The sequence below is a fragment of the Rhodamnia argentea genome, chromosome 4, assembly GCF_020921035.1.
Source record: "Rhodamnia argentea isolate NSW1041297 chromosome 4, ASM2092103v1, whole genome shotgun sequence".
Taxonomy (NCBI): Eukaryota; Viridiplantae; Streptophyta; class Magnoliopsida; order Myrtales; family Myrtaceae; genus Rhodamnia; species Rhodamnia argentea.
The window spans coordinates 20748265-20773042 of NC_063153.1; the positions used below are offsets into that span (position 1 = coordinate 20748265).

General features: G+C 41.0%; 4 protein-coding genes across 6 annotated transcripts; all 4 read right to left on the minus strand.

The window, feature by feature from the left end:
* Positions 1–229: 229 nt before the first annotated feature.
* LOC115741077 (NADH-quinone oxidoreductase subunit B 1-like) lies at positions 230–23447 on the minus strand. Its single transcript, XM_030674788.2, has 3 exons — positions 23444–23447; positions 2850–3290; positions 230–777 (listed from the first exon to the last, which is right to left on the minus strand). The coding sequence occupies exons 2-3, from the start codon at positions 3254–3256 to the stop codon at positions 543–545; spliced, it is 642 nt and encodes a 213-aa protein (XP_030530648.1). The 5' UTR covers positions 3257–3290; positions 23444–23447; the 3' UTR covers positions 230–542.
* On the minus strand, positions 5832–6275 carry LOC115741078 (NADH dehydrogenase [ubiquinone] iron-sulfur protein 7, mitochondrial-like). Its single transcript, XM_030674790.2, has one exon. The coding sequence runs from the start codon at positions 6240–6242 to the stop codon at positions 5832–5834; it is 411 nt and encodes a 136-aa protein (XP_030530650.1). The 5' UTR covers positions 6243–6275.
* On the minus strand, positions 7411–14536 carry LOC115741071 (serine/threonine protein phosphatase 2A 55 kDa regulatory subunit B beta isoform-like). Of its 2 annotated transcripts, none has more exons than XM_030674782.2 (14): positions 13972–14536; positions 12441–12544; positions 12250–12348; positions 12006–12125; positions 11086–11292; positions 10805–10896; positions 10350–10468; positions 10072–10195; positions 9745–9868; positions 9169–9237; positions 8993–9084; positions 8816–8893; positions 8544–8608; positions 7411–8164 (listed from the first exon to the last, which is right to left on the minus strand). In XM_030674782.2, exons 1-14 carry the CDS (start codon positions 14084–14086, stop codon positions 8028–8030), a joined length of 1545 nt encoding a protein of 514 aa, XP_030530642.1. In that variant the 5' UTR covers positions 14087–14536; the 3' UTR covers positions 7411–8027. The 2 variants fall into 2 exon arrangements, with proteins under 2 accessions (XP_030530642.1, XP_030530641.1); XM_030674781.2 differs by having other exon boundaries at positions 11083–11292.
* Positions 16927–18818, minus strand: LOC115741076 (inorganic pyrophosphatase 1-like). Of its 2 annotated transcripts, XM_048278151.1 has the most exons (5): positions 18615–18818; positions 18391–18538; positions 18052–18173; positions 17602–17803; positions 16927–17426 (listed from the first exon to the last, which is right to left on the minus strand). In XM_048278151.1, exons 1-5 carry the CDS (start codon positions 18740–18742, stop codon positions 17037–17039), a joined length of 990 nt encoding a protein of 329 aa, XP_048134108.1. In that variant the 5' UTR covers positions 18743–18818; the 3' UTR covers positions 16927–17036. The 2 variants fall into 2 exon arrangements, with proteins under 2 accessions (XP_048134108.1, XP_030530647.1); XM_030674787.2 differs by having other exon boundaries at positions 18391–18817.
* Positions 23448–24778: the final 1331 nt, after the last annotated feature.

Here is a 24778-nt window from a genome sequence, read left to right on the forward strand (position 1 = left end):
AGTTGATACTTCTCCATGCCTCCAATCCCATGACTGCAAAATTTTCACAAGCAATGACTTCCGATTCAATTAGCAATAAGCTTTTATTAAGGCAGACAAGGCACTTGTTCGACCAAAAAACCAAAAGAAGAAAGACAAGGCAGCTGTCCGCATCCTTGACTTGTCAGTATAGAGTCCAAAATTCCAGATGATTTCAAGAAGAAACACAATCACGATGTTCAGACAAGCATTCATGAACCAAATAGCAAAGGGTTTTATTTAGTCCCACATATCAACATTCCATCTGCTTTAAACAGGTACATCGCACGAAAGTTTGTGCACATCAAAGCTTTCAGTGTAGAAGCTTCGGAAGAGTAGAGATCCCATTCGTAATGCATCAGTAATTTGCCATAAAGAACATCCCAAAATCATAGTCACGGTGATTCCCAGGTCCTTCGCTTTTACATACCATTTACCAGGTAGGAAAAGCCAGCACAAGTCTTATTTATCATCCAATAAGGACACAACCAAAGCTTCCAGGAACATAAACACCTACAAGAGCCTCATTTGGTCCACCAGACATGGAAATCCTTGCGCCTGTTGATCTTCTTCTGCAGCTGGAGTACACCATAAAGCAAGGCCTCAGCAGTTGGAGGGCAACCAGGAACATAGATGTCGACAGGAACGATCCTGTCACAACCCCGAACAACGGAGTATGAATAGTGGTAGTAACCACCACCATTAGCACAGCTTCCCATGGAGATGACCCACCTCGGCTCAGGCATTTGGTCATAAACCCTGCAACAATTTTTCAAGGTGTGTAATTTCACAATCATTCTTTGACCATCGATTGTCACTAAAAAGCAAAGAACAATGCGTAAGGTTATGTAATCTGAACCGAGTTCAGATCAGCAGAACAGTTGAAAATGGAGAAGACACCCATTTCTTGATACTCTGCATCAGGAGTCCACTGACAACGGTATGCTCAGAATGGAACAAAGAAGCAATGTGCAGAACATTAGTTGCAGCAATCATAAGTTCAGCAACCAGGGTGAACAAGAAGTCACCAACACCATATTGATAATCAAGCAGTATATACAGAAGCTATTGAATGCTAGTTGCATAAATTTCTAATCCCTCCAGGAAGTGACATAGGGAGACTTCTGCCTGATAATAAACTCATCACACTTTTGAAACTGAGCCGAAGATACAGAGGACCACAGAGATTGCTTCCCACATATTTGGCTTTGGTGCCATCCAATTGCAAATCGCAAAGGTTCACCAAACCTTTGGTGGTATGCACATAACTCAAAATACGCAAGATAACTGTCCAGATTACACACTATCCACTCTGAATACAGTAGATAGTTAACCAAGGTTGCTTCAGAAACCAGGAAGATAATAAAAATGATAAACTAAGACTAGTCATTAGTTTTCCAAAAAGGGTCTCCTCATTTTGCAGATATTTTAGTGTTCGCTAAACCCACAGTCTTTCAAATCACGCACTTGCTAAGCACCCACAGCCATGGCTATTTGGCTCGGTTCCCCAACTTTGCAGGGCAACGAAACAAGTCAACTTTGCAAATAGTCTCCAAGACAGGCCCCGAGTGAATTCTAAGTACGCAATGTCCTTTAAATCCTATACTATTCTGTTTTAATTTGCTCTAGTGGCCTCCGGTTTCCTAGGCACTAGCTTCTCCTTACTTCTCATTCTCATGCTTGAATTGCTTGCCATTATCTTCAACATCACAGTTCAAATAGCCAAACCTATTCGAAGACAGGTCAACCACCATCCACCCAGAGCCTTTCCTTTACTAGCGGTTGGTTTATTTTTAGGACAACGTCCTTTGCCTTGAGAGAAGTGGTAGCAGGGATGGGGTTATCTAATTTGAGTTTGGTTCAACTTGGCAAGAGCTATTAACACCGAATGATTAGCTTCAGATGCTGCAACTTGAGGGCATTCGCCGTTGGAATTTTCCATACTTGGCATATGAGGTAATGCTTAGGTTTTCATTGATATTCTACTTGCATAGTTACTATTTTATTCTATTCAATATCCTGGTCGTGGCAATGAAGCTTTGTCCCCCAACAAAATGGTCTCTTCAATGACGCGTCCAATGTTTCCACCATTCTCTTGGCGACTTCCAGGCTCTTGCATCTTGAGTGACTTACTATTTGTGGCTACTGCCCCTGTTCTATCTCTCTCCTTTTTTTTTCACCTAACTTGAAAATCCTTCATGCCTGGCCATGTAACGAGTATCAAAAACCCCTCCTTTGAGGCGCATTTACAAGCCCATTTCAAGGTCATCTAAGAACCACCAGAACTCAATTTCCTACCATTCTCACCCAATCACTATTCTAACGAAGATCAACTTCCGACAGTAACAAACCCCTGAATTCCCCCAGATTAGGCGACAAATTTCATTACCACTGTCATTACCTGATTTTCTGGCACACCATGACTACAAAAATCATGCAAGTAAGAAGAAGAAAAAACACAATGCAGCTGGTGGAGGACATTGACACAATCCAATGAGCTAAGTTAAACATCCGCCACCCCACCAAATATTCAAAACCTCAACGAAGCACAAAAACTCATACTATCCAATAGAAACCCAGATCCCTCACAAACGAAATGACGAGCAAACCCAAAGGTGAAAACATCGCGCGTCTCCCAACTCCTCCAATCAGATTTGTCTCCACGCATTTCTCATGAACTAAGCGGCAATCACAAAACCCACCAAAAACTGCGACAAATTGCACTTCCGAACGAAATTATCGTCATCATCAATCGTCAAACCATACCGCAATCGACCAAATAAAAATTCAGAAAAAAATAAAAAAAGATTCGAAAGCAGACGGAAACCTACTTGCGAAGAGCAGGAGCCATCTTGTTGGTAAGCGTGCCAGCGACGATCATGCAATCGGACTGGCGAGGGCTGGGCCTGAAGATGACGCCGAAGCGATCGAAATCGTACCGGGCGGCGCCGGCGTGCATCATCTCGACGGCGCAGCAGGCGAGGCCGAAGGTCATGGGCCAGATGGAGCCGCGGCGGGCCCAGTTCATGAGATCGTCGACCTTGGAGATCACGTACTCCGCCGCCTTGGAGAGGCCGGGGGGCGAGGAGGCGGAGGGAGGCGGCGCGCGAGCGTAGGGGGTCGGACTGGACGTGGCACCCCCGGCGGCGGCGGAGAGGGAAGGGGCGGTGGTGTGGAGGGAGAGAACGCGGAGGTGCGGCGAGAGACGCGAGGCGGTGGTCTTCGCGAGTAGAGCCATGGTCGCTCGCAGAGAGAGAGAGAGAGAGACAGTGCTTAGGAAGACAAAAAGGGTGGGGCTTCTGAATTGGAAGTCGGTTCGTAAGCCTAAAAAATGTGGCGGTCTTGAAGTTACTAATTAAGGTTTTTTTGACGAAACTAGCATGGCCCCTCAAGACGCAACCCACCTCTTTATGGACAAAGGTTTTGCACGCCAAATATTGTTTCCAACAGAGAAGTACTATTCAAGCTAAACTTGGTGATTCAATGTTATGGAAAGCAATTGTTAATGTATGGCCGACTTTAGATGAATGAGCGGTATGGAGCTTGGGAAATGGAGAACATGTAAGTTTTAGGATAGACAGATGGATTCTAGGGTTGGAGTCACTTTACAACCTAGTTACTTCCCACGTACCTCCATCTAAGATGGACAAAAAAGTTTGTGACTATATGCTGAATGGGACTTGGAATTTTTCCCTTATCGAAGGAATCTTACCAGACAATGTAATTCTTAGAATTCAAGCTATCAAATCTCCAAGCAATTCTGATGGGAGAGCTACTTTAATGTGGGAAGGCAATAGTAATGGGTCTTTCGGTGTTAAGTCAGCATGTGAACTTATCAGTGGATCTGACAATCAAGAAACAGACGAGATATGACCCCTTATATGGAAGTGGAGGGGACCTCAACGTATTTGAACCTTCCTTTGGTTGTGGCTCTTAAGCGCTTATTAACCAACGAATTGAGGACGTCTTACAATCTGAGAGGTAACCCTTATTATCCGCGATGTGAGTTTTCACTAGAAACAACTTTGCATGTTTTGCGGGATTGTCCAGTTATTCAAAACATTTGGGTTGATCTTGTCCCACAACATCGTACGGAAGAGTTCTTCTCAATGAACTTATGTCATCGGTTGAAATCCAATCTGGCCGACGAGGGAAGTTACAACTCTCATTGTGATTGGAGTATTTATCTTTGGGGTGAGTATATGGCTATTTTGGCAATGGCGCAAATTCTGATCAACGATGCCAATGAGCTTATGCGCCAGCAAAGATGGGTCCTGCTGCACTCGATGCATCATCAAATGTTTTTGACAATTGCTTTCTTTTCATGTTCTAATGACCAATATATCGAGCCCTTGAAGCAATCGATCAAGTTGACTTTTGCACCACTAGAAAGAAGGGTGTTGTGCTTTAACAAATCAATGTGCAGGCCTGTACATTATTGGAGGATAGGAAGAGAATAGGAAAACAACGCTGGCCCGAAATAATGGAAAGAGAAGGTCCCTTCACCACCACAAGAATTGCCTCAAATTCGTTGACTTTTTGCCTCACGAAATATGCACCAAGAAAGACTCGAGGGAAGTCGACCGATTCCTTAAGCAAAGATCAGCTTTTGACTAGACGTGAAAGGGCGAAAACTGAGCATTATTTACGGCATCTAAAGTTGCGTTTGGTCGTTTGAATTTCTAGTTATGATAGAATTGAATAGGATAAGATATGAAATTTAGAGATTTTACCATATCATATTCATTGTTTGGTGAATCGCAATAATAAAGCCGGATATGTTCATATCATGTCATGTTCATTATTTGATATTCATACATATCAATGCAAATGAACTCGAAAATGCACAAATGAAGACTATAATAATCTCTTTATAATTTACTGCCAACTCTAATAAGAGAGAGAAAATATGATCACTCACATTTGCAACTAGGAAAAGTTCGGCCTCTCTCGCTACTTTTGTTAAATTTCAAAATTAACCACAATTACGGAGGAGAATGAGTTTTGACTCTCTTTCTTTGTTCATAAACTTTCGACGTGAACCAAAAACCTATGAATGAGAAGAAATTTTTACTTTCTCGCCATTTTCGTAGAGTTTTAAGGTAAACTAAAAAACTACAAATGAGTGGTGAAGCTTTAACATGAACCAAAGATACATAGGAGAATGATATGGACGGTTTCTTGGTTTATTTTGTTTAGAAATTTCATTGGCCCACATCCTTCGAGAATTAGAAAGATTATTTTCAAGTTTGAATTTTTTTCACTTAAAATCCGGGTTCTTTTACTTCATTTTTATTTACTTATTTTTTTATTTTCATATATCTTTTTTCATTATTTTTATTTCGTTACGTCATTTCTTAATAAAATTTTTATTAAATAATAAATTATACGACCACACCTAAAATATGTAATGATATAGATACGAAGCGTATGTCTATATGCAGCTGGTGGGGGGCACTGACACAATCCAACGAGCTTAAGCTAAACATCCGCCACCTCACCAAATATTCAAAACCTCAACGAAGCACAAAAACTCATACTATCCAATAGACGCCCAGATCCCTCACAAACGAAATGACGAGCAAACCCAAAGGTGAAAACAACGCGCGTCTCCCGACTCCTCCAGTCAGATTTCTCTCCACGCATTTCTCATGAACTAAGCGGCAATCACAAAACCCACCAAAAACTACGACAGATCGCACTTCCGAACGAAATTATCGTCATCATCAATCGTCAGACCATACCGCAATCAACCAAATAAAAATTCAGAAAAAAAAATTAGAAAAAAAGAAGAATCGAAAGCAGACGGGAACCTACTTGCGAAGAGCAGGAGCCATCTTGTTGGTGAGCGTGCCGGAGATGATCATGCAATCGGAATGGCGAGGGCTGGGCCTGAAGATGAGGCCGAAGCGATCGAAATCGTACCGGGCGGCGCCGGTGTGCATCATCTCGACGGCGCAGCAGGCGAGGCCGAAGGTCAGGGGCCAGATGGAGCCGCGACGGCCCCAGTTCATGAGATCGTCGACCTTGGAGATCACGTACTCCGCCGCCTTGGAGAGGCCGGGTGGCGAGGAGGCGGAGGGAGGAGGCGCGCGGGCGTAGGGGGTCGGAGTGGACGTGGCGCCCCCGGCGGCTGGGGAGAGGGAAGGGGCGGTAGTGTGGAGGGAGAGGACGCGGACGTGCGGCAAGAGGCGCGAGGCGGTGGTCTTCGCCAGTAGACCCATGGTCCCACAGAGAGAGAGCGAGAGAGAGAGAGAGAGAGTGCTTAGGAAGGCAAAAAGGGTGGGGCTGAGATTGAAGTCAGCTCGTTTCTGGACCGACTCGCTGAGGTGAGGTGGCTTTGGTCCATCATCTGTTTTCCTTCTTTCCAAACAATTCAGGGCGCATTGTGCAATTACCTTTTTCTTTTCTTTTCTTTTTCTGTCCCCCCTCTTATCTCTTATGATTTTAAGGTAATACCATAAAAAATTCTAAATTAATACGTCCGCCCCACATTACACCACGGGCTAATTTTCGTATTACGAAAAATTTCAAACTGGTGCATCCGTGCTATATTCAGTACACCATGTCGCATTTTTCACTCGAGAATAGTTTCATCTCACGTCACTTACACTTTCAATCGAGAAATCTTTTAAACCACACACGTGTATCCATGTCGGCATTTAAATGGTACATATTAGACGGAAGCTAATGAAGGGTAGGTTTATCACGAGTATACGAGTCGGGAATTTTTCGTGATTAGATAACTAGTTTAAGGTAGATATGGGCCGGTATGGTATAGGTTCACCAGCTTAAAAAAATTTTATGACAAAAAATTAATTTGAGAAAATGTGGCATCAATCTATCAATTCGAGATTTTTAGTGATATTAACCTTATAATCTTCAACTCGATAATATAGAGAAACGTGAAAATTACGAAGGAGAAAGAAAACAATGCTATTCACCACAGGTATGGCATGGGGCTATGTCATATACCTTTGCAAATTAGTTCTAATTTCTAATGACATGTTTGTTCATTTCAATTAACAAGGAGCTAATTTAATCCGCTAACTTGTATCCAACCTGCTCACAATGCTTGTGATCGCCCATCCTTCTGGAATAGCAAACTTTCGTCGAGGACAGTATGAAAACAAATTCAGCTAATCTAGCTAACCTTTGCAAAATAGTCCTAATTTCTATTGACATGTTTGTTCAATTCAAGTTACAAGAAGCGAATTTAATCCGCGAACTTGTATCCGATCTGCTCATAAATGCTTGCAATTGCGCATCGTTCTGGAATAGCAAATTTTCATCGAGGACAACATGAAAACAAATTCAGGCAATCTAGCTAACCTCATTGATTTTCTAGGTTCTGTATCCAATCAGTCACCTGTAACAATAACATGAAATAAATTCAGCAATCCAATAAGCAAGGCTAAACTCAGCTTTAAAGGGCGCAAATACAGACACAGTTCCTATGCGGGTGGCTGGACAAAAGGACCTGCGTGGGGTTTCTTCTATTTCAAAAAGCCCACGTCCCATTTATTCAAGAAGAAAGATCACAAAAGGCAAGCTCCTTTTAAATAAAGAAGGAATTGTTAGAGTGGGAGGGACAACTATAATTTAACATTACATAGGATTTGCCAAATCTCTCGACATCTTCTAACTACAAATTATACAGAGTTTTCGCCCTGCGTATCGATTAGAACCGATGCACCAGAAAACAGCTTCCTCAGATGTGGGTGAGAGGGTAACACACCGTTCGCTTCCATGTTTCGCTTCTCTGTTCTTGGTGTCGGGAGAAACTGTCTCCGATCTGATGAATGCCACCAATTTGTCTCTTTTTTACCTTACAAAAGAATTATAATGGGAAAGCAAAACAGAAAGTCTGTTCCTTTGAGAAGTAACCGTCGGACTGTATTCTTTGATTGCTGTTAGTTGTCGATGTCCGGAGGAACTTCCAAAACGATCGGCAAAAGATGTGTTGTAAACTTCATGCTAAAGTTTCATATCATCATCTTGCACCGCCACTATGCATAGTACATGTAGAGGCTGTTTGACGCTGCAATTGCTAGCGAATTTTCAGTTGGATGCCAGGCCAGGTGCAGCAGTTTCATTGTGAAATCATAAGGGTTTCCATTGGCATCGACTCCAGAGTTTTCTGGTCCTTTTGAAGTTAAATGCAAGATATTAGCAGAAACTCAGTTTGTAAAAGAAACATAAGCATACTAGGTAATGCCAACAAAGCAACCGATAGCCAGTCAAGCACTTTTGAAAATGACCTTCATTAGTAGAGTTCACATAATCATTTTCCAAAAGGAACAAAATTTCGACATGTTGCCACTGCGATGGTGAAAACTGATAAAACAGCAAACTCAGCACTAGCTGGGATTTCAGCTATCAAGTGACCAGGCAATATGCAACAAGCTTGTTTTGCGAAAGGCTGTAAAATTTCACTATCAACTAAACACAATCGCACAACCTCCAAAGCTCAGAACAAAACGGACGAATAAAACATAAGACTGATAGCGCTAGCAAGAAGGTACCTCTTCTGACGACACGAGTCAGACCAAGCGATCTAGAGGGCTTAGATGGCGCTGGGGTTTGTTTCCTGAGAGGCATACGAAATTAGAGATTAACAGTGGCAATACTTATAGAGCAGGTATATCTAAGACTATATGTGGCATGTAATCCATAAGAATAAAGAGAGATTCCAGTTAACTTGTGTGAAGGCAATTAATACAATTTTAAGATTCCTCGTTGATCTTTCCTATCTTTAACTAGTCCTCATCATTCACTACCTCTCCCTGAGACTTACTTCATGGGGTTTTTGGTAGCTTCCAGCATTGTTGCTTCAGTGCTGTCTTGAGAACAACCAAATACACGAAACACGTTGCTGAAAAGAAGGGTAAACATAAAGTCAAGCAGCAATAATATACTATGGGCAACAAACTTCAGCTTCATCATCATCATAAGTAGAATATGCAAAGTGAACCTGTAAGAACCGGTAGCCACTCGAAGCCCATCTCCACTTAAACAGCACTCGAATTTGTCAAAGATGGAATCATTCTCGTACAAATCACATAGCTGACCATTGGGCAAAGAAAGAGAATCAGCTCCATCCACCTCTTATATAAGAGCAAAAGAGGATGTTTTTTGGAAATTTATCACCTTTGGCCTCAAATGTTCGTGCACCTGGAAAGTTGCAACTGGTCCAGAATCCATATTTATGTCCCAGAGCTGAGGAAGTAAATGAAAAAACTGACATTGAGAAGAACAATAAAGAAACACTTGGAAGAAGTTACATTTCAAAAAGAAGAAACTACAAGAGCGATTGTCCGAAGTCAAAAAGTTCCGTTCTTTTTCTGAATATGGCGAGAGAAAATGACAAGGAACAGGAAAGACCCATAGTGACAGGGAACGTTATAAGAAGAATAACCGGATGAACTTAGGGTAGCAACCTTCTAAAATAATTAATATTTTCATAGCTCCTAATGAGATGGGAATAGCACGATGGAATCCAAACACCTATACCCTCAAGCTCTACACTCTTCAATTCACATTAATCTATTTCAAAATCATATTCATTGGGAAAAGAACAAAGTTTCGCAATATAAAGAAGCTCTAGAACCGCGTAGTGTTTATCCTTTATTTCTCAAAATGTACAGCACTCTGAAACTCCAAAATGACATCACAACTTTTTCACTTGCCACGGGATGCCAAAAAGGCCATTGCAAGAGTATAAACCTTGAGAGTCATGTAATCACGGCTGAGTACATGTCTTCCATCTTTAGCAAATTTAATATCTGATACTGAGGCAATTATTTCAGTGAAGAAGGACTTTGACCCGGATGCTTCTTGTACCTCGAATCTGTTTAAGGCAAAGAAGATAGCTTGAATTAAGTTTAATTCGAATTAAAGTCTGTCAAGTCCAACAGTCCTGATTCAGTTTCACACCCAACACATATATATAGAGATAAAGCGCTATAACTGACTTAGAACCTTCTTTAAGAATACTTCTGACAATACATTTCCCAAGAAATGGTCTATGTAAAAATATAGCAGTTTGCTTACAATTTGCTATGTCTATCACATAAAGCTGACTGTCGCATATCAATAAGACGGATTGAGCCCCTTGAGCTACTATATGCCAACATGTTACAGTGGGTTGGATGAAATTCTGCTGAAGTTATCACCTCTGCAAGAGTAGTTAAAAGAAGTAATATGAGAAGGTGAACATTCAGCCTTCGTATTTGATGTTTTGATCAACATGTGACCATGTGAACATCATTGTGGTGTATATTGCAGTAAATGAGAAACACAATACTCAGATCCAGACTGCGGAGTTTTACCAGTTAGATCCTCCATGTTTGCTGGCTTCACATCGACAATGTTAAAACTTTGATTGCTAATTTCCAAATTCCAGAGATTGATTCTCAGATCATCAGCTGATATGAAAGTTTCGCCGTCACTGTAAAACAAAAAAAAAACAAACAAATTTCATGAAGCCACACAGAAACCGTGTTTCCAGCATGGATGGCTGGGGCTTCACATTATAAACATAAACTTCTCTCCATCAGAAGTCACCCTGAAACCTAATTACTATCCAAAATCAAATTTCTTTTCAGGAAATGTGATCAATATAGAGGCAGTGTTAGTGAAAACTTTGATCAGTCAAGAAACCCCCTATTATACAATATTCAATCTGAAGCAGGAAAAAGAGCAAACAACATGCAAGCTTATGAAAGAGACATCTGGATTAAGGGGCAAAAAAGAATATCAATGCAATCACACGCAGTTAATGCACCTGTTGTTGGATATGGAGTTGATATGGTAGTCATGGGCATGGGCATAGATTCTTCGACATCTAGCCACAAGGCTTGTCTCGTGACTGGTTACCTGTACATCGCACAAGCATTAGGTGTTACTACTGCAGATCTAAAATGAACTCACCAAACTACAGTAATTGATAAAACTATCCAGCAAGTAAAATATACGTTAGCACTTCACTGTCTCGAAGTTTTGTTTCAGACTCCAAAAAAGAAAGGTTACAACCAGAATACAAGTAAATTAAACAAGTACAACTACCACGGGCAAATGTAAGGATGGAACCCCATCAGATGGGATTGAGAAGTCATTGCTTGAACAACCAAAGGACTTTTCGCTACATCCTCCATTAGCCATATGAGGTTTGGGGGAGATCGACATGCTTGGAGAAACAACTGGGCCATTCCCCACTGCTTTTGAAGAATCTAAATTCATGCTGCACACTTTTTTCACCTTTTTCTCTTGGACCTGAAATTTTTGAGAAGATAACAACAATATCAATACCCTAAGTCCTGAACTTTGAGGCACGGTCAAGCTTTCAAAGAAGATTGTGGTTAGTGGAAGAAGTAAGGTCCGAGTTTGGCAAGTATTGAGGGCTTATTTTCCAGAGACTCAGACAACTAGGAATAAAGAGACGGAATAGGCTTTGCTGATTCATGTTGAATCTAGTTCAGCTTTTCTTCATTGAAACACATTCATATTCTTTAGGTTGGCCACTTAAATTCCTTGTCTTTCCCTGATGATAAATGGGATAAAATAAGGAGGAAAGAAAACATAGTATAAGAAATCATCCTCAATGCATAGAAGAGGGAATCATTATACTCGACAAAATGACATCAGTTATCTCTTGATGCCATGTCCATGTATTATCTGCTTATTTGAGGCTTGGAAAGATGATTTTATCAGAGGAATATTTCATAAATAGCTTAACTAAAGATTCAGAAAGTTGTCCTCTGACAATGTTACAGTGCAAGTGTCAAACACGAGCATACAAGAAAGAAATAGATGCAACATTATGAGGAATAGCAGAGAAAACAACATACGGCTGCACATGTAGAAGCCTGACGCAATTATACCTGCGCCTTATCCTCATAATTTTTCCAAAGAATCTGTCATATCCTAATAATGCCATGAACATATATGCATAACAAGCATCTATACAGTCAAAACAATCAAAATACCTTCCAATATTTAATTGTCTTGTCATTTGTAGAGAGAAGAAACAACGCGCCATTAGCCGTCTGGCACCATCTAATCTTGTTAATTTTCTCCTCAATTTCCAAGCTTTTGAGGTAATCAAACTGCAGCAGCACATGTAATCATGTCAGGTTCATTTAAGTCCACAATCATGAATGCCGCACAGCAAAATGATTGAGAGAGAAGTAAAAGAAAGTGTCGATTTGCATAACAGCCATGGACGGATACCTCTGGTTCATGGCTTTGAAACTCTGTTTTATAGCGGAACTCGGGATGCTTATTCAGTGGATAATCAGTCCTTTCAAGATCTCTTCTATGCCCTCCATGCTGCATGTTATATGTTTTTGTTATGACACTAGAGATTCTATAACTTGCACACAAGTTAATTAAGCAAATGCAAAGGGTAAACAGTCACTCACGTCCTTATTGTCAGTTCTTTCGAATAAAACAACTCGACCCCCACGATCTCCAGTAGCAAGGTAGTCCCCAGTTCTATCGAACTCGATAGCAGAAATTATGTCGACTGCACGATAAAAGGAAAAGAGGAACTTAGAATTCATTTGCATTTAGGAATGCCTTGAGCACATGTCCTTCCATTGCAAGAAAAATAGAAGCCAATAGCTACTTATTCAGTAGCATAATGCGTCTCATATAAGTAGAAATCAAGTAAGACTCTTGATGAGCAGTGTCTAAGAACTTTCATATTCTCCAAAGAGTTAGCTCCATTTCAAGTTAATGATCAATGAGAGTTCTGCTCTGAGAAGAAAATCATGTGGCTTTTCATAGTCTCATCACATCCATCAAAGATCACTCAATCCACCTGGCTTGCAACACAACCTTCAAATAAGTTACTGCCTTTGTATTCATCGACATGGCTGGTAATCAATCTCCCTCAATGGTAACACACAGAAAGAACTGGCTAACAATCTGCATTAGCTTGGGAACAAGAAAGCTCACAGTCCACTCCATCTCCACTCAACCCAACCCGTTGTTTGGGCACATGACAAGCTTTTAAATCAAATAGACAATCTGACATGTAGTGATGATCCAGCTCCTAGTGAGATATACGTCCGTTTTCCGTTTTCTATAGTTTCCATATCCAAGTGCGATGAGGATGCCTTGTCCATCCTATAGCGGCAAGTCCTGTCAATGCTAATAGGCAGATTAAGCTGCACGGAGACCTAATATTTCTGCATACACCATTGTCAATGACATTGCTGGCCATGCGTGCCTTAACCTAGGATGGAAGCAATAACTATGAAATTAACCCGAGTCTCATTTGCAGTAAACCATGCCAAAACTCTTAGTGTCGAGATTTTCCTGGTAGTAAGTTCTAACCATCTAGAATGATAAATTTTGCAGAACTTCTCTTGGCAAAAACGAGTGTGGCTGTAATCATCAATTATTACAGTGAGGCCACATAGAAGAATTTCTAGCTTCTAACAACTTGCCCATCAACAAATTATTCGTGCACTAGGAACAGAAACTGCAGCAGTCAACTCAGGTCTTATTTGATTGAAGCCCTCATTTCTAAGCTGCCTATAAGTTCTAACATGAAATACATCCCCGCTTCATAAAACGAGGTTCAACACAAGTGCAAGAGGAACTTCGAGCTATTAGTTGCCGTCAATACACGAGGTCAAGAACTCGACCTGCACAACCTAGATAGATATGCACACTAACTAATCGAGCATAAAACCAACATCTAACGAAATCCCCCTGCATTTATCTTTCCAAAATTAACAACTACCGTACTGTGTACACTCTTAACAATGAGACTGGAAAACAGCCTAGCCAGAAGCTGACACAGCTCTATATTTCTTGCTACACTCATATAATCGCAAACAATGGCGAAATACCCAACAAGCCAATTGGCACCGATAATTACCCAGAACCGATCGTGAATTAAAATCCCTATCAATGCGCAATCAAAAGCGAAAAAGTTTTCACCTTCCTGAACCTCTTCACCCGCCGTGCGCTCGCCAAAGACCTGCGCGAATTTCCAGTCGAGAGCTTGCGGCGACTCAGCCGACGAAGCGACCTCCTCCTCGCCACCTCCGTTCATTTATTTACCGAGCAGAACCCACTCAATCCACAATCTAATCGGAGCAAGGAAAAGAGAAGGAAGCAGACAAATCAAAGTCTCAGACACCAGCGGGCACGTGGGAAATGCACAGGCAATCGATCCGAGAACTATCCGAGCCTCCGCATCAAATCTCGCGGGGATTTCATCACAGGACTCGAGTGAGGACGACAACTCGAGTCACCGGGATTCCTCGTCCCATTGTCGATCGTACCGCGAAGCTGCAGGGGCGCGCTCGATGCGATGCTATGCGATGCCGATTTCACTCTCGGCGCTCACTCTCGCTGTAGGAGGAAAATGGGCATCAATTCAGATCTCCGTGTTAGGGAGACGAAATCAACGAGCACAGGAAAATTTTCGCTCTCTCTCTCTCTCCTCTCTCTTCTCTGAGTTTCTTTCTCTCTCTATCTTTTCGCATTTTCCTTTTTTTTTGTGTGTGTTATTTTATTGCATCTTATTACTTTCTGTACCTCCTTCCAAGAGGAGATTAGGACAATAAAAACATCGGCACACCGAGGAAATAAGTGAGAAAAATGGAAACTTTGTCCCAAAGTGTTTTATTCATCCATCTGTATGAAATTTTTAGCATTGCATCAATCAAGAAAAAAATTAAAATTACCCTTATTTTCGCGAGATGAATATAATTGTTGTTGGACATACCCGTAAAAATTCATCTTTTTTTAAATCAAGTATCGCGATGTTAGCTAATAATCCCGAGAGGAATGAGCTATAACTGCTTATAAAATTTCGAAAATATTTGACAAAAAAAAAAGACGTTGAAAATCTTGAATATATCATGTTACCTCACAAAGAATTAGTCATCCATTTTGCGTGGGGTTTTCGACATTAGACAAATCGAGAAAAAAGTCAGAAATTTCATTTACTTCGTGAAGATAATCGTAATCGAATTGTCGGGTACACGGAGAAATTCATTTTTCTTTATATCCTTATGTGAGAGTAGATGGAGTTGAAAGATTTTTTTTTTTTTTATGATATTAAGAGAAAAATCCTACTCCATAATTTGACATGTATATTTGCCAAAGTTCCAATTTTTCCCTCCAAATTTCCTCACCCATATTACTTAAAGGAAATTGGCACAAATAAATGTTACAAAGAAAGTAAGGCCTTAAGAAAATGTTGTAAAAAAAAGTGCAAAAGAGCCTAATAAAGAGGCAAATAAAAAAATTGGAGAAAAAAAAGGAAAAAAACAAAGTAAAAGATTGTCCAATCAAGTGAGAGCAAAATGGGAACAATTGAGATGATGGGCAAAAGAACCCCCCTTGATTGTCTTTTTTTCCCCTTTTCTCTTAAGCTTTCTTTTTCTTTTTAGATGTAAAGTAGAGAGAGAGAGAGAGAGAGAGAGAGAGAGAGAGAGAGATGTGATGTTAATTTGTTGATAATGACAGGAAACATTGTTTAATCAAAATCCCCAAGATTAAATTAATCCTTAGGCGTAGAAATCAAGGATGCTGTCGAAGAGCAGTTAAAAAGTAAACCTGGGCTTTTTGCATCAAAAACCAGAGCAGTGCCATCCTTGAGCATCAATTGAGTTGAATATTGAAGATGCCTCCCTGGTTTTTCTTCCTTTTTTGCCCCCAATTTCTCATTTTTTTTTATTCTCTTTTCTAGATTAATGTTACGAAAAATCTCAAACTGATACCGACGTGCCACATCTATCTTAAACGGATTTTCTTGTAACAAAGGAAGGAAAAAAAAATCCGAACCGATATCCGTATGACGCATTTACTCGAAACTAATTTTCGCTTAACGAAAATATTCGAACCGGTATAGTTGTGATGAATCAATCTGGAGTACGGCCCGTGCACGTATTATCTCTAAGTGACGGTGGAGGTGTTCTCGATGGTGATAATGGGAAGCTTTTTCACGCGAGGGGAACAAGATGGAAATTTTGTTATTTTTGATGACATGAAAATTAATCCGAGATTAAATATGTCACGTGATATCGGTTTGAGTTTTTTTTTTTTTCTCTCGTGACCTGTAAATTTCTTTGGGGTAAATGTCGTATCGATACCAATTTGGTGCTTTTTCGTGCTATTAATGTTTTTTTCTTATTCGATTCCAAAGGGGAAACAAAAAAAAGAAAAAGAAACAGCAACAGTGGAAGCCACTGTCAAATTTGGCAAATTAGCTCTGTGTTTCTGTGGGGAGAAATTTTGGTAGATTTAATGAGTATTCAAAGCTTAATTAATTATTATAGATGGGCTTGTGGACTATAGATTAGGGGGAGAAAATGCGTGTAAAGTTACTTTCGGCATTGACATTTTGAGCACAATGGACAGCCCCATATCAAAGCCACTTCAAATTTGTCCTAGGTCTGCATTAATTTCGGGCCTTTGGCCTATGTTTTGTGACGTCATAACTATGGATTTTGACGCGCCTTTTATATTACCCGGCGCTTACAGACACGAAATTATAGCTTTGCAATTTAATTCAGATAATATGAAAATTCCCATAACGATATCACTACGTTTTGCGTTTGTAAATTTCGTGCAGTAAAAGAAAATGAAAAGAATTAGCAAATTGCTGGCTCTAACAAACCCAGGGCTCTTAATGATAAATGAAGAGTTTGTATTCATGAGCAATGAGTTTAAAGTTATATCCACAAAATTATTCATTTTTATGTTCTTTTTTTTTTTTGCAAAATTCATTTTTATATATATTTTTTCATATAAAATTAAATTTCGACCAAAAAAAGTTGCATTATGGGCTTTAGATACAAGCGAGCGGGCCAAGTTAGGGCAGCATAAGAACTTTGCTACACATCAAGCATTGATAGCACTTCTGGCCCAACAAGCACGCAATGAACAAACTGAAAACATGCATTAGGACTTCCAATCATCATGTTTGCCTTAGGCAACAAATTGTCTTGTACTTGTACTAGGTTACTCCCACCTGGTCTTTTTAATTCCCATCAAACAACGGAAGAACAAGGCTCGGGCTCCCGACGAACGGTGGGCGATTTGGGGGCCGCGTCGAGAAGACTCGTCTGGAACTTGCAGGCCACGGGGATTGGGCGAATGGCCTTCGCGTTTCCATTTTCCAGGCGGCCCAACGCGTCGACCGAGTTCAGCAGGACAGTCTCGAGTTCGGCCGCGTCGGTCCATTCCCTGATCCTCGCTTTTACGAGGGTCGGGTTGCGGCAGATCAAATCCCACACGGGGAAGCCCTTCCTCGGAAGCAGAACATCTTCTTCCTCGAGCTTCATGCCCGCGCAGAGGTCGGCGTTCCCATCTCCGACGTAGACAAAACGTTTCTTTCCCTCGGCGGAGGCCGACGATCTGATCTTGTCCATCACTGCACCCTATTAGGAGAGTGAGGAGACATCCATCAGACATGTTATAGGCCGAGAACAAGAGCTCGAGACAAACTTTGCCCATTGAAAAGCAGACAAAGTTGAAGCTCTTGTTCTCTGTAAAAGCTTTAACACCATCATCACCAAGAAAGTTAATGGAAGCCCGAGAGAAATTTCAGCTTGCCTTGCACATGTTTGCAGGGCAGATCTTGCAGCCATGAGACAGATGGTAGAAATCCTGGTAAGGTGAGACGTTGAGCCTGCCTTTTGCATCGACAGAGCCCGGGTTCGTGTTGATCTCGGCGAAACAGTCCATGATCCCGTGATGTCGCAGGATCGTCTCGATGAAGAACACGTTCGAGTCGCTCAGTATCCTCAGATCGCACCTGGATTCATCGTTAGCATTTCAGCGAATGGACAACCAGTTCGCTGAACACGACCCACTTCTGTCTTAAGTACGCACAGGTTGATGCGACCGGCATCGAAGCAACGGAACCGCGGAGAACATGTTCAGACACAACAGTTTTACCCTGCATATAACTATCACCAGTTCCACATCCATTTGCTGTTCGGAAATCACCAGGTAAAACTAATGACTGTGTTACCAAAGTTTCGAACATAGAGAAGGAGATACCCGGAAGCGTGGGCCGATTTGATCGCGGAGACAATCTTCGGATGCAACGGAGCTTCTTTCAAACAATCAGCAATCTCCTCCACCGTCTTCCCTCTAGAATGGAGCTCCATCATCATCCGATCCTGCGATCCAGGACAAGAAAATCGCTTAAAAAGGAAGTCGCAAACACCACTGGAACAGGAAATTAGTAAACTCAAAAGCCAATGACGATCACCATCCAAGGCAACAACCGACCAGCCTAGGGGGCGGCTTCGCCTCCCTGGCCCCGTTGTGTCATAGCGTACGAAGTTTCGTCTAATACTACTTCATGTGGCCCTTCAGTCTGGAAGGCAAACTAACCATGAGAGAGTTCCAAGGCAAGGTGGGTCGGAGCCGGTCGAAGGCCTCGCTCAGGCCAAACTTGTCGACCACCCAGTCGTCGCTGTCGCAGTCGAGGATCGTCTTGTCGAAGTCGAAAACCACCGCGATTTCCGCCATTCTCACCGGCCTTCAAGGCGAGGAGGAATATCGGTTAAGAGAGAGCTCCTCCGGCGAATATTTACCGCATATATATAACTCGATATCGATCATGAAACTTCTGGGATAGGCAAGAACGGTCCTTCTTTTCACTATAAGAGGTGAGAGATGAGGCGAGCAAAGCACTGGACATGGAGGGGCGTGAGTCAGATAGTGGACAGCGTGCGGGGGCCATGAAAGCTTTTTTCCTCAGCTACCACCAGATGGGATTTACGTGAATGTTGTGCTTTCGGCACTCATGCTGTCCCTTTAGAAAAAAATAAAAAAAGAAGGCAGTTTCTTCTGTGGAAACTTCTCCGCAAAACTTTGTTGCGGAAAAACAAGAATAATAAAATAAACAGAACCAAAAAAAAAAAATTTTTGAGCCGAGATTATAACCACGTCCGAGTCACTCAAAGGAAAATTCACGAATCTTACCATAGGGTGCAACACACGAATTAATCGTCTCTTGAGCACTCTTCATGAAAGATAACTCATTTTTTAGATTCGAAATAGGAAATCTATTCAGACAGTAGAAGTTATCGGGAAATTCGAATTTTTGGACTCAAACTTGAGGCATATCGTCATTAAGTTTGAATTTTTTTTTTTTTTGGAAAAGATAATAATGCTTAAAGCTTCCTCTTTGATGTGATTTTGATCCCGACAATCGTTTGCATGGACCACCAATCATCGCACTTCACGCAAAACATAAGCCTGAAGAAAGGATCGATGCTCCTGGCCCTTTTTGGCTGCCCATGTCTGCTACTTTTAGCTAATCATTCAAATTCCACTTCATCGTCCATCATGTCAAAAACACATCCCACAATGTACGAAGTTTCAATGGCCCTTGCATTCACACAAACTCTTAGAATCAATGAATTTGAATTTCTTAGATTTGACTTTCTAATAGGAGAAAAGTACCTAAAAAAAATCTTAAACTCATCGTAATTGTATTAATTTAGTCCCGAACTTATTGCAATTACATTAATTGAATCATAAATCTTTTTAGAATTTGTCAATTGAGTCATTCCGGCCAACTTTGGATGGAAAATAACTTACATGGATGATGGCCGGCCTACGTGTCATGGCCAGCACTAAAAGTGAACTTCTTTTTTACAATTAAAAAATTTATATTTTTATTATAATAAATAATTTTCTTCTCTCTTTTTTTCTTTTATTTTGGCCGACGACCCTCGACAGCCACAAGTGTGAAAGCCCTAGCCAGATCTAGGCGAGGGCGCAAGGGCTGCCTTGCCCACGGCCGCCGGCCGGTAGGAAAATGAAAGGAAAAAAAAAAAGAGAAAGAAAAAAATCATTAAAAAAGAAAAGAAAAGTAAAGAAACAAGATAAGAAAATATTGAAAAATTATCAACTCAGCCTCCACCGAGGTAAGCAGTCTATAGGCTCCCTCCGTCTCCACCTCCCCACGAACCTGTCATTCCACTTTCGTTGCAGCATGCCGCAATAACTTTTAGCCTCACCGCTGTCTTGTTGCGGTTTTCTCCTTCACTCGACAAGTGCTAAAGTTCACTCCTTTGCTACTGCGCCTCCAGTCTCATATCGCCTCCACGCCATCGCAGCAAATTTGCGCCGTTTGTCTTGTCTTTGTTCCTTCTCTATTGCTAGTTTGGAAGTTTCCTTCTTAGTGCTGTCCAATTGTTCGACAAAATGCCCGTTAAAGAGAAAAGCTACAATTAATCTTTTTAGTGAGAAAAAAAATGAACTTTTTGTGTTGGAATTGTCAAGGGTTGGGCGCACCCCTGACAATTCAAGCCATCCAAGCATTAGTGGCTGAGGAGAGGCCCAGCTTGTCGTTCTTAATGGAAACAAAAAATCAAGAAAAAGTGGTATATCGTTTAAAACGATGTCTGCAGTTTCAAAATTCGTTTGTGGTGAATCTTGTAGGGATTGTAGGGGGATTGGCACTTCTTTGGGTTGATAAGATCTCGGTTACAGTAGAATCACACTCTTCACACTTTGTGAATGCGGTTGGAGAATGTGTAGAAAGCAGGCGGAGAATGCTCATCCCTTTGTTTATGCACCAAACGAATTTCAAGCAAGACTTCACCTTTGGAGCGAATTGTTCCAGATAATTTTCTCGAATAACCTTCCATGGGTCTATGCTGGGGATTTCAATGAAGTTCTTTATCTGTGGGAAAAAGTTGGCACGCGCATAGCGGAGAACTACCGAATGCAGGCTTTTCAGGACTTCTCAGATTCTTGCTGCCTCATGGACTTAGAGAGCAAAGGGTGGGCATTTACATGGGCAAATACAAGGGAAGGGGATGTGTATGTGAAGAAGAGACTAGATCGAGCGGTATGTTCCATGGGTTGGAGAGTCACTTTCCCAGATGCGAAGGTTTGTGCTTTTACCGGCTATTGGCTCCGACCATAGCCCGTTACTGATTTCTCTCTCCCCAAGACCAGCGAGAAGAAAAAAGGAATTCAAGTTTGAAGCCTTTTGGCTAGAAGAGGCAGAATGTGGGCAAATTGTAAAGGATTCTTGGCTGAAAACAGAAGATCTTAATCAGAACTTATTGACAAAGCTGAAAAGTGTTTCAAGAGAACTAGAAGTTTGGAGTAAAAGAAAGTTCTCAAACGCCCATAAAAGAATCAATAGCCTCACGAAGGAAATTCAGAAACTTACCAACTATCCGCATGGAGGGCAGGATTGAGAAAAAAATCTAATTGAAGGAAGAAATAGAAAAATTCTGGAGGCGGGAAGAAATGTATAGGGCGTTAAGATCGCGAATAATTGGTTAAAGTGGGGAGACAAAAATACGAAATGTTTTCATGCCACCACCATCCAAAGACAGCAGAGGAACAAAATTATGATGCTGAAATCTGCAAGTGAGGAATGGACACGGGATGTTAATCAGTTAAAGCAATCAACGATGGAGTTCTTTCAGAACCTTTGTACCTCATATGGCCCCCGCAACTTTCAACCAGTGGTAGAAAACTGCCATGGTTTGGTTGGAGAAGAGATAAACCGCAGTTTAACAGCTGAGGTAACTTTAGAGGAAGTAAAGGCAGCAGCTTTCTAGTTGGGTTCCACTAAGGCACCCGGCCAGATGGACTAAATGGGCAATTCTATAACACTTTTGAGAAGAGGTTCAGCTGGATGTTTTCAAGGAGGTGCAGAATTTCTTTACCTTTGGATCGTTAAATCCAGATTTAAACAAGGCTCATATCTCTCTTATTCCCAAAGTACCTGAGCCGGAGAGACTGAAACAATATTGCCCTATAAGTTTGTGCAATTTCGTTTATAAGATCATTTCGAAAGTCTGGGCTAATAGACTCAAGCCTTGGCTTCCAGATTTGATTTGTGAAGAGCAAAGCGCCTTCGTTGGTAGACGACAAATCCAAGACAATATCCTGATTGTCCAAGAGGTGCTTCACCAGCTAAGGGTGAGAAAGAGAAAGAGAAAGTTCCAAGTGGTGTTGAAACTAGACATGAAAAAAGCATACGATTGAATTGAGCGGGGACTTCTTGGAAGATTGCTTGCTGAAATTGGGATTCTGCACAAAATGGATAAATTGGATAATGCAATGTGTTTCCACGGTGTCTTTCAGTGTTAAATTTAATGGAGAAGCCTTGCCTTACTTTCAACCTTCAAGGGGTATTCGACAAGGTGATCCGTTATCCCCCTATCTATTTATTTTGGTTGCAAATGTGCTCTCCATTTTGATGAAAAAGGGTGTCGGGGATGGAAACATCACAGGAATCCGTTTTAACTGTTATTGCCCCCACTTTATCCCACTGTTTGTTTGCGGATGATTTGATATTCTTTCTTGATGGGACGATCACTGAATGTCAAAACATAGCATCAGTTTTGAATCAATATTGCTATGCTTCCGGCCAAGCAGTCAATTTAAACAAGTCGGGAATCTTTTTCAGTAAGGAGTGCCCCTAGAGTTTGAGGGGAAATATGGCGCCAGAACTGAGGGTCCCGGAGATAGAAAAAATTGGTAAATATTTAGGGATTCCATCTATTTGGGGGGAAACAAAAAAACAGCTGTTTGCTTGGATTACCGCGAGAGTAAATAAGAAGCTCAAAGGTTGGAAGGAAAATCTAATATCGAAAGCAGGAAAGGAAGTCCTTATAAGACCAGTTGTACAAGCATTACCTCAGTATGCGATGTCTATTTTTAAATACCAGTCTCCATTTGTCGAGCTATCGAGAAAAAGATTGCTGCGTTCTGGTGGAAAAACAACGAAAAGCAGACTGGTTTGCATTGGAAGAAGTGGGAAACTTTGAAGTATAGAAAGGATGCTGGAGGACTGGGGTTTCATGATTTAATAACTTCCAACAAGGCTTTGTTGGACAAACAGGCTTGGAGGATTTCACAAGATCCTTCAACTTTGTGGAGTCATCTTCGAAAAGGATTATATGTCCCCAAAGAGAATTTCTGGCGCGCCAGGAAAGGAAGCAGATCGTCTTGGGGTTGGCAAAGCCTCACTATGGGTAGAGACACCATATATCCATCAATCAGATGGGTAGTTGGTAACGGGAAAAATATTAACATTAGAGAAGATAGATGGCTTAAACGGGGAGTGCTGGGGGGACTTGCGTACAGAAGCGAATCGAGAATGGTGTCCGATCTGATTATAAAGGAAGAGGGACACTGGAATGAGGAACTGGTACAAGAACTTTTTGATCCAGAAACCAGCAATGAAGTATTAGCTATCGCCTTGGGGATTCAGGAGATGGAAGATAGAATGGTGTGGACACCATCTACATCAGGAGAATTCACAGTCAAAAGTGCATATAATAGCAGCAAAGAGAAATTTGTTGATAAAATATGGTCGAATGGGATGAACAAAGGAATCGGACTACGAGGCATGATAACACTTTCTTTAAAGAATTATTTGCCCCACAACGTTGCTAATGGCTATTGGCAAAAATCTTCCAGGATACAACAGAGTCTTAAGCGAGAATATTAGATAGCAATTCTAATATTTCTCGGAGAACTCTCTAAGAAACAATTGGAAACGAAGGCTGTATTTTTCTTATTTGAAAAGGACGAAAATTGAAATTAAAAATAGTGGACAATGAGCAGAATAGTTGAATATATAATGAGAAAAGAACACACTTTTTCGCGTCCGAAAAAGTGTTAATTCTCATGCACCTTTTCATTGTTCAAAGCAGTTTTTTGTTAATTTAAAAAATTGCAACTCTTCATGTCCAATAACGGATAGTTCAAACATACTCTTTTCATGTTCGAAACTGTACATCCAATCACACCTTTTCATGTTTGAATAGGTAGTTATTTCCGAATAGACACAAACACTCCAAAGGTTACAAGGGTGTTAGTTTGGTAGTTATGTCCGAATAGACATAAACCTTTCAAAAGATGTAAGAGCCTTTCAAAAGATGTAAGAATGTCTTATATCCATGAACAGTCGCACTATTCCAATGAATCACGAAATTTATTTATATAATAATAATTTCCAAATATTAAAAAAATAAAATATAATTGTTGAATAGAGCCAATTCCATACCACAACCTATCGCGTCAAAATTGCGCAATCACACGCGCACCCACACGCTGGCATAGTGGGGCGTAGCCCACTTTCCCATTTCTTTCTTTGAAAGACTATATTAGCCTTGTAACTAATAAAGTGAATCGATTTCATCCAACGTGAGATGCAAAAAAAGTAATATTTTATTTGCTTTTCAAACAAACTTCAACAGAATTAATCAACCAAGCTTCACAAGGGACGTCGTCCTCTTATCAGACCCCAAAATCGTTGTGGACTAAGATATGGCAATCTCACACCTACCCCAAAATGAAAATTTTCTTGTGGAGCGCTTGTCAAAATGCCTTAGGGTGCGCATGGTAACACTTCAGATTAATTTCTCAACTTCTGACTAGAAGTTGATTTCTTAACTTCTCCTTCAAAGCAGAAGATAATTTTTCTACTTTTACTTCGGATTAACTTCTGATAAGAAAAATTCGTTTGATTATGGTTGAAAATTTCTACTTCTAGAACATTATTAACAAAATCTTCGGTGGCCGGTGGCGGCCGGGCGGGCGGGCGGCGATGGGCGGTCGGTGGAGGTCAATGTGATCGAAGAAGTGATTCTAAGGTGGAGAAGTAAAAAAAAATTACTTCTCAAAGTTGGCAAAAAATCTTGCCAGAAGTTAAAAATTCTACCAGAAGTTGAAAATCCTACCGGAAGTCAATTTTTTTACCAAACGGATTTCTACTTCGGCAATATTTTTACCA